Source organism: Orycteropus afer, unplaced genomic scaffold, assembly GCF_000298275.1.
Source record: "Orycteropus afer afer isolate SDZICR_OR568_19922 unplaced genomic scaffold, OryAfe1.0 scaffold00040, whole genome shotgun sequence".
Classification (NCBI taxonomy): Eukaryota; Metazoa; Chordata; class Mammalia; order Tubulidentata; family Orycteropodidae; genus Orycteropus; species Orycteropus afer.
In genome coordinates this window covers 246592-256986 of record NW_006921627.1, presented here as the reverse complement: position 1 = coordinate 256986, position 10395 = coordinate 246592, and the positions used below count along the sequence as shown (strand labels likewise).

Genomic DNA, 10395 nt, shown 5'->3' with positions numbered 1-10395 from the left:
ATTTTGCCCATAGAATCTTTCAATATTGCAACTCGAGGCTTGACTTTTTCTTCAGTTCTTTCAGCTTGAGAAATGCTGAGTGTGTTCTTCCCTTTAGTTTTTCTAACTCCAGGTCTTTGCACATTTCATTATAATAATTGACTTTGTCTTCTTGAGCTGCTCTTTGAAATCTTCTGTTTAGCTCTTTTATCTGGTCATATCTGCCATTTGTTTTAGGTACTCCCCATTCAAGAGAACTTTAAGAGTATCTCCTGACATCCATTTTGGTCTTTTCTTCCTTTCCTGTCTTTTTAATGACCTTTGGCTTTGCTCATGGATGATGCTCTTGATGTCATACCACAATTTTTCAGTCATTGGTGTTCAATGCATCAAATCTATTCTTTAGATGGTCTCAAATTCAGGAGGGATATAATCAAGGTCTTATTTTGGCTCTCATGGATTTATTTTAATTGTCTTCACCTTCAACTTGTATAGCATATGAGCAGTTAATGGTCTGTTCCACAGTCAGCTCCTGGACTTCTTTTGGCTGAAGATATTGATCTTCTCTGTTGCTTCTTGCCACAGATGTAGTTGATTTCATTCTTGTGTGCACCATCTGGTAAAGTCCATGCATATAGCTGCCATTTATGTTGTTGAAAAAAGGTATTTACATTGAATAAGTCATTGGTCTTGCAAAGTTCTATCATGCGATCTCGGCTTCATTTCTATCACCAAGGCCATGTGTTCCAACTATCAGTGATTCTTCTTTGTTTCCAACTTTTGCATTCCAACGACTGGTAAAAATCAGTACATCTTGACTGCATGCTTGATCAATTTCATACTGCAGAAGTTGGTAAAAATCTTCAATTTCCTCATCTTTGGCTTTGGTGGTTGGTGTGTTATAATAGTTGGAGCTGTGTGTCAACTTGGCTGGACCACAATTCTGTGTGATTTAAGCAATTGTGATGTGGGTTGTTCCAATGAAGGGATCAGATGTATATGTTTTGAGTAGCCAAACCATTGAAAGGGAGTTTCTATAGGCATGTGGCCTGCATCCAGTATATTTATAGACATCCTGGGAAAAGAGACACTCTTCTGTGGATCAGGATTCTGTTGTGCTGCCTACAACTAACCGTCCATGAGCGAACAATCCACCATTCAGCCTGGAGATCTTGGATTCATCATTTGTTGGAGTCAACACCCAGTATACAGCCTGCCAACCTTGAGCTCATCATCCCTGCAGCTGTGTGAGTCAGAAAAAATCTCCAGCTTTACGTTTAATCCAGGAACTTTAGGCTTGCCATTTTCTATAAGTATGTGAGCCATTTTCCTAAGATAAATTTCCCTTTCTCTCTCTACACAAGCTTTACAGGTTTTGTTTCTCTAGAGAACCCAGTTTAACACGTGTAAATTTGAATAGTAGTAGTATTAACTAGTCATGTTCCTTGGAGGCATATGGATATTATCCTATCACTAATAGCATTATTGCTGTTTTGCTGAGCATTTTAACCAAGAATGGGTGTTGGATTTATCAAATGTCTCTTCACATCAATTAAGATGATCATATGGTTCTCTCCTTGTTTTATTTATGTGGTGGACTATATTGTTTTTCTAATGTTGAACCACTCTTGCATACCTGTTATGAACCCCACCTGGTCATGATGTATTACATTTATGATATGTTGTTTGATTCTATTGGCTAGGATTTTATTGAAAATTTTATTTCTAAGTTCATGAGGGATATTTTTCTATAATTTTCTGAGCTCTGGTGGCATAGTGCCTAAGACATTTGACTGCTAACCAGAAGGCTGGAGGTTCAAACCCACCAGTCATTCCTCGGAAGGAAGAATGGGCAATCTATTTCCATAGAGATATTGCCTAGGAAAGCCGAGGAAGGGTAACTATGTGTCGGAACTGACTCAACTGCAGTGAATTTGTTTTTTGTTAACAGCATATACTTCAGGACAGATCTCAAAACATTCTTTGTTATGATGAATGCCACACCATTCCTCTTCAATTTGTCATTCCCAACATAATAGATAATACAGTTGTCTCATTCAAAATGGCCAAAACCAGTCCATTTTAGCTCACTAATGCCTAAGTTATCGATCTTTATGCATTCCATTTAATTTTTGGCAATTTTGGCAATTTCCAATTTTCTTAGATTCATACTTTGTACATTCCATGTTCTGATTATTAATGAATTGATTATTTTTGTAAAAATACGAATTTTGTACAATAGGTTCATAGTTTTACAAAATTCTTATAGCAGCACAAAGAAATAAGTTGAAGACCACTAACTAATTTAAGGAACTAGGTGGCATGTGAAGGATGGTTTTGGACATAAATTTAGTCATTCATTTCTTAATTTGATCAAACTGAAAACTCATATCTAGGTTCTTGTCTGGCAAGAAATGTGCCTGGAATAAGGTTAAAAGGATGACCCTGCATGAGTTGCTGCAATCTAGGATCTCATTGTTGAGAGCATACTGACATGTAAACTAACAATTTTAATACAGTGAGAAAAGGGTGAGTAACAGGACCATGCCCAAGTGCTATGGTGGTCAGCAACTATGCTGGGGTTTCTTGAGGTTTAGTGAAGAGTGCAATCTTGAAATATAAATAGGTGTTTGTGAGAGAGAGGAGGTGATGAGGATGAATCAGAGTGCTTAAAGTGATTTATTGTACAGAAGGGCTCCTAAAACTGATGCAAAACAGAAATGACATTTTCTCAGTGTCACAGAACTAGTAAGTGGCAATAGGCCCAGAGGCTATATAGTTTAGGAGTCTGAGTCCAGAGCTCTCTCTTTGCACCCTATCTAGCCACCCCTCACCCAAAAGCATACAGGGAGAGACACTGGGGATGTATGAGAACATGAGTGCATGCTGGAAAACAAGCGATGGCCTCCATCACAGTGCCAGTTCTCATTTTGAAGAGACACTGTCTGGTCTTTACCTGGAAGTTCTCTTTAATCCTCTTCTCATTGAAACTCTTGGCCAGGACCACCACACCCCGCTGCAGATGGTAGCGCAAGGCAACCTGGCCTGGGGTTCGATTGTGGTTTTTGGCAATGGCATTCAAGATTGGGTCCTCCAAGAGATGTGGACTATTCTTGTCTGTCCTGGGGAAAATCAAATAAAACAGAGGGAGAAATAGATCTAGGAATAAAAATCTGGAGTATGCTGACCCTTTCTCTCAAATTACCCAGAGAGGGAGTAAGCAATATGTATTATGATTAAAAAAAAAAAAAAAACTTCATAGAGTTTTATAATTGCATCAGACTAGAAACAGTTAAAATGTTCATCAACAGATGAGTGGATAAACAACTTGTATGTGTGTCTATCCAAAGGAATATTATCCAGCAGATACTCATGACATAGACATTAAAATGAGCAAAAGCCAGCCACAAATAAATAAATATGTATTCTATGATTCCATTTATATTAAGTACTCAAAAAAAGAAAACCAAACTCACTGTTGAGTTGGATCTGACTCATAGCGACCCCTTCTTGGTTTCCGAGGCAGTATCGCTAAGGAAGTAGATAGCCCAACCTTCCTTCTGAGCAGTGACTGGTGGGTTTGAACTACCAGCCTTCTGGTTTAGCAGTCAGATGCCTTAGGCACTACACCACCAGAGCTCCCTATATTAAGTACTGGCACAGGTAAAACGAATGTAAAGTCAGAAAAGTAGTTGGCTCAGAGTGAGAATTATCTGGAAAGGAACAAAACAAATTTGGGGGGACATAAAATGATTCTGTACCATGATAGGGGTTATGTGGTATATCACTTTGCCAAATTGTACAGTTAAGTTTTATGCATTCTAAGTTATGTAAATTTTACCTTAAAATGACTTTAAAAAATAATGACTAGAGTGGGGTTGAGAGTAGGTAGAAAACTAAAAAAAAAAAACCTCACTGCCATTGAGTTGATTCCAACTCATAGTGACCCCCTTTGGGTTTTCAGGCAATAAATCTTTATGGAAGTAGATTGCCCAGTTTTCCTTCTGAGGAGTGGCTGGTATGTTTGAACTGCCAACCTTCTTGTTAGCAGTCAAATGCCTTAGGCACTATACCACCAAAGCTCCTAGGGAGTAGAGCTGTATGTATATGAAACAAGAGTGAAAAGATGCTGATAACATTGATGCTCAGTCATGGTTATATGGTATTTCATTGAACTATTGTGTTTATTTTATGTTTGTTCTTTTACATAATTAAAACTTAAAAAGAATGTGTTTCATCATCTGTAGAGCTACTGACATAGGTTAACTTTGTAATATTCTCATTACCAGTCTGGGTGTCTTTGGGATCCCAGGGCACTGTAGGCAACTATGACAATGTCCTTGGACTTGCAGAACTCCAACAGCTTGCTTTGGTTAAGGTAAGGGTGACATTCCACCTGTAAGTTGCCAAAACCAAAAAGCATCAATATACATGCACAAACATCCCATGTCAATTTTTTAACTGCTTTACAAAACTTATATTACTACAGTAATAGTTCTTGCTTTTATAATTTCCCCCCCTGCAGTTTCTGAAATACCATCAAATGCTACCAGCTGTCAAAATTCATAACTTATTTCTTATTTTTAAAATAGTGTTTAAAAATTATTAAAGCCTCTCAGACAAAGATTATGGTTTCTAAATACTGTTGTGTTGTTGTTGTTGTTATTTGCTGTCGAGTCGGCCCCCCCGACTCGTAGTGACCCCTCCTTGGGTTTCCAAGACAGTATCACTACGGGAGTAGGATTGCCCAACCTTCCTTCCGAGGAGTGGCTATTTCCCATTAAAAGAAACCAAGACTTCTCAGAGACTTCTGAGAGAAATGGCTGACTCTGACCTGGAGGGGAAGGTATAAGCTGACTTGAGAATACTGTAATAATGAGGATATGTCAAAGGAGCTAAGTTAAAGAATCTCCTGCTTCCCTAAATTATGCAATTTGAGCATCAATAAGAATAATAACTACAGCGGATTTTAAAATATCTTACTTGTTAAAATCCATGTATTCAGGATGAAATGTGCACACATACATACACAATCATAGCTTTAGATCTAATCTTCAATTTTTAGGAAATACAAAAGACAGAGAAACGTGTCAGATGATAGCACAGGATCAATCAATAAAATCAGTTGTGTCAGAAACTCTACAGGGCTAGAACTTAGTATTTTTAAAAAATAAATTGAAGAGATAAAAAGAAGAGGATGAGAGAGAGAGAGAGACTGAGTCTATTCATTAAAGGGGAAATTTAAGAGATATGCCAATCAATTGAAATATATGTTTGTTTCAATCCTTACTTGAGTAAGTCAACTAAAAAAAAATATGATACAATTGGACAAATTTTAATATCCATGATATTAATTATTGAAACTTTAAGTGGCATAGTAGTAGTATTAGTTTATATAAAAAAATCTGTGTATTTTAAGGAAACATGTTGAAACTTTTGCAGATAATATAATGTCTGCATCAAAATAATAATCCAGTGATAGAAGTAGATGTTTGGATAAGAGATAATTATTGCATAAGCCTGGCAATGGATACATTGGGGAGGTTCTTATAGTATTCTCTCTACATTTTTATACTTTGAAATTTTGCATAGTAAAAGTTTTAAAAATTGTTAAACACATCACAAAATTACCTAGAATCCAACCTGAACAATATAGCAATTATTATCATTTTGCTATGCTTAATTTTAGTCTTTTTATTATTTTTTAATTATATAACTGTAATATTTTATATATATATGGCATAGCTCGGAGCCTGGCTTTATTTAAGGCTGGGCCCTGGATATGTAGGTTTGCAGCTTGGACCTTCTGCGGTGGCTTTATTTAAAAGGCCAGGTCCCAGATAGGCAGGTGCACAGCTTGGGAGTGAGCAGAACAGTTAGTAACAACTAAGAGACATGAAGACATGAATTTGTCTGTCAGGTTGTCATTCTGTGGTGGCTTGCATGTTGCTATGAGGCTGGAGGCTATGCCATCATTGTTGCAAAAATGCCAGCAGGGTTACCCATAGTGGTCAGGTTTTCAGCAGAGCTTCCAGACTAAGACAGACTCAGAAGAAGGAAGGGTCATCTACTTCTCAAAGAACTGGCCAGTGAAAACCTTATGAATAACAGTGAAACACTGTGTGATATATTATTGGAAAACTTTATGAATAGCCTGGAAACATTGTCCGTATAGTGATGGAAGATGAGCTCAATAGGTAGAAGACACTTAAAATCTGACTGGGGAAGAGCTGACTCCTCAGGGTAGAGATGACCTTAATGATATGGATCAAGTAAAGCTTTTGGGACTTCTAATGGCTAATGTGGCATGACTCAAAATGAGTAGAACAGCTGCAAATATCCATTAATAATTGGAACATGGAAGGTACAAAGTATGAATCTAAGAGAATTGGAAGTTGTCAAAAATGAAATAGGATGCATAAAGATCGATATCCTAGGTATTAGTGAGCTAAAACAGACTGTTTTGGCCATTTTGAATCAGACAACCATATGACCTACTATGGCGGGAATGAGAAGTTGAAGAGGAATGGTATGGCATTCATTGTCACAAGACCGTTTCAAAATCTTTCCTGAAGTACAATGCTGTCAGTGATAGGTTAATATCCATATACCTACAAGAAGACCAGTTAATACTATTATTATTCAAATCTGTGCACCAACCAACAAAGCCAAAGATGAGGAAATAAAAGGAAGATTTTTACCAGCTTCTGCAGTCTGAAATTGACAGAACATAAAATTATGATGTGTTGATTATCACTGGTTACTGGAATGCAAAAATTGGGAGACAAAGAAGAGTCACCAGTAGTTGGAAAGTATGGCCTTGGTGCTAGAAATAATGCTGGAGACCACATGATAAAATTTTGCAAGACCAACCACTTATTCATTGCAAATACCTTTTTCAACAACGTAAATGACAGCTAGACATGTGGACTTGACCAGGTGGAATACACAGGAATCAGACTGATTACATCTGTGACAAGAAGCGATAGAGAAGGTCAGTATCTTCAACCAAAACAAGGCCAGGAGTTGACTGTGGAACAGACCATCAACTACTCATATGCATGTTCAAGTTGAAACTGAAGACAATTAAAACAAGTCCACAAGAGCCAAAATAGGACCTTGATAATATCCCTCTTGAATTTAGAGACCATCTAAAAAATAGATTTGATGCATTGAACACTAATGACTGAAAACCAGAAGAGTTGTGGGATGACATCAAGAACATCATCCATGGAGAAAGCAAAAGTTCATTAAAAAGACTGGAAAGGAAAAACCGAACAAAATGAACATCAGAAGAGACTCTGAAAATGGTCCTTGAGCAGAGAGTAGCTAAAGCAGGTGGAAGAAATGACAAGATAATAGAGCTGAACAGAAGATTTCCAAGAGCAGCTCGAGAAGACAAAGTCAATTATTATAATGAAATGTTCAAAGACCTGGAGTTAGAAAACCAAAAGGGAAGAACATGCTCAGCATTTCTCAAGCTGAAAGAACTGAAGAAAAAATTTAAGCCTCGAGTTGCAATATTGAAAGATTCTATGGACAAAATATTGAACAATACAGGAACATCAAAAGAAGATGGAAGGAAAACACAGAATCACTATGGAAGGAAAACACAGAATCACTATACCAAAAAGAATTGGTCGATGTTCATCCATTTCAGGAAGTGGCATATATGATCAAGAACCAATGGTACTGAAGGAAGATGTTGAGGCTGCACTGAAAGAATTGGTGAAGCACAAGGCTCCAGAAATTGATGGAATACCCACTGAGATGTTTCAAAAAATGGATGCCATGCTGGAGGCACTCACTCAGCTATGACAAGAAATTTGGAAGACAGCTACCTGGCCAACTGATTGGAAAAGATCCATATTTGTACCCATTCCAAAGAAAAGTGATCCCACTTAATGTTGAAATTATCGAACAATATTCTTAATGTCACATGCGCATAAAATCTTACTGAAGGTAATTCAAAAACATTTGTTGCAGTATATTGACAGAGAACTTCCAGAAATGCAAGCTGGATTCAGAAGCGGATGTGAAATGGGGAATATCATTGCTGATGTGAGATGGATATTGGCTGAAAGCAAAGAATACCAGAAAGATATTTACTTATGTTGTATTGAGTATACAAAAGCATCCTATTGTGTGGATCATAACAAATTATGAATAACATTGAGAAAAATGGGAATTCCAGAACACTTGATTGTACTGATGAGGAACTTGTACATATTAGAAGATCAGAAGGCTGTTGTTCAAACATAACAAGGGGATACTGCATCGTTTAAAATCAGGAAGGGATTGCAACAGGGTTGTGTCCTTTCACCATGCTTATTTGATTTGTATTCTGAGCAAATAATCTAAAAAGAAGCTGGACTATATGAAGAAGAATGTGGCATCAGGATTGGAGGAAGACTTTAGCAACCTGCAATAGTCAGACAACACGACTTTGCTTGTTAAAAGTGAGGATGACTTGAAGCACTTACTGATAAAGATTAAAGACTACAGTCTGCAGTATGGATTACTCCTCAATATAAAGAAAACAAAAATCCTCTCAACTGGTCCAATTAAGAGCTTCATGATGGATGGAGAAAAAATTGAAGTTGTCAAGGACTTCATATTACTTGGTTCTACAATCAACACCGATGGAAGCAGAAGTTGAGACATCAGATGACGTATTGCATTGGGCAAATCTGCTTCAGAAGACTTTTTCAAGTGATGAAGAGCAAAGATGTCTCCGTGAATATACCTAACCCAAGCCATGGTATTTTCAATTGCCTCTTATGCATGTGAGAGCTGGACAATAAATAAGGAAGACTGAAGAAGAGTTGATGCTTTTGAGTTGTAGTGCTGGAGAAGAATGCTAAGAATACATGGACTGTTAAAAGGACTAACAGCTTTGTCCTGGACCAAGTGCAGCCAGAATGCTCATTGAAAGTGAGAATGGCCAGAGTTCATCTCACCTACTTTGGTCATGTTGTCAGGAGGAACCACTCCCTGCAGAAGGCTATCATGCTTGGCAAAGAAGAGAGTAAATGAAAAAGGGGAAGGCCTTCAATGAGATGGATTGACACGGTGGCTTCAACGATGGGCTCAGGTATAGCAAATATTGTGAGGCTGGCACAGGACCAGGCAGTGTTTTGTTCGGCTATGCATAGGGTTGCTATGAGTCAGAGATGACTCGATGGCACTTAACAATAATGACAACTGTAATATAATGTATATTGTAGATATTACTGATTACCATAATTTCTCTCTAGAGGAACTCTGATTTTGTTCAGTGGTCTCTCCTTCCCCTATGCAGCCTCAGCAGAAGCTGTTCTACTCTTCAGTATAAAGGTCTTTCAGTTGAATGCCATAACTAGTTCAGAAACTTAGCCAAGGACACATGAGGAGACATTTGCTAATGACTTCTGGGAAAGTTCTTCCTTCTTCTTTACAAACCACCCCAGGAAACACTCTCTCTCCTACTGAACATGGACAACCCATCAACCCATAGTCATTTAGCTGACAGAGTTGAACTGCCCCCTAGGGTTTCTAAGGCTATAAAGCTTTATGGAAGCAGACTGTCACATCTTTCTTCCACAGAGTGGCTAATAGGTTTCAACTACTGAACTTTCAACTTAGCAGCCAAGTGCTTTAACCACTGTGGCACCAGGGCTACTGTACATGGAAAAGGAGACGTATTCCAGATACCTCTGAGAGCTATGCGGTAACTATGAATAGAGAAACATAGACAAAACTTCTTGGTTCAGGATAGTACATTACAGCTTTAGAGCACACAAACCTGTACATGAATTAATGTCCTTAAATTTTGCGACAATCGGAATTGAGTTTCTGATTCTTGCTGATGAAAGCTTTCTAATTGACAAAGTAGCATGCAATTGTGTGAAATACTCTTTATGTAATACTCTAACACAAAGCTACTATTCTTTACAGTATCCCAACATGGACCCATGAAGGTGATAAGCCATCATAAAGCTAATCATTTCACTCTTGTGAGATATTTAAATTTTCAATTACTTGATATTTTTAAAAAAATTGTGTTTAACATATTCATATATAGATAGATATAGATATATTCATAATTTATTATATCTTATGAATAGATTCTGAGAAGTAAAATAACTAAGAAAAAGAGTATAAATATTTGAATGGCTTCTTGTGTAATTATCAAAGCATTTTACAAAAGGGCTATACATCTATACATTGTCAAAAATTGTTTTAAAATTACTAGCACTGGGGACAGGGCAAGATGGCGGACTAGGCAGAAAGACTACACAGACCCTCTTCAACAAAGAAAAGGGAAACCAATTAACATAGACACAGAAGATAATCCTGGACCCCTGAGCCTTGAAGGGAAGGATATAGAAGTGGACTAAACCCCAACTAGCAGAAGAATTTGCATGAAAATACCAA

General features: G+C 37.5%; 1 protein-coding gene across 1 annotated transcript in view; it reads right to left on the bottom strand.

Annotated features, from left to right (window-relative positions):
* Positions 1 to 10395, bottom strand: part of LOC103193748 (aldo-keto reductase family 1 member C15-like) — a 45372-nt gene that overhangs the window by 8131 nt on the left and 26846 nt on the right. The window contains 2 exon segments of the mRNA XM_007937009.1: positions 2936 to 3101; positions 4266 to 4375. Coding sequence (XP_007935200.1) covers positions 2936 to 3101; positions 4266 to 4375 — 276 coding nt within the window.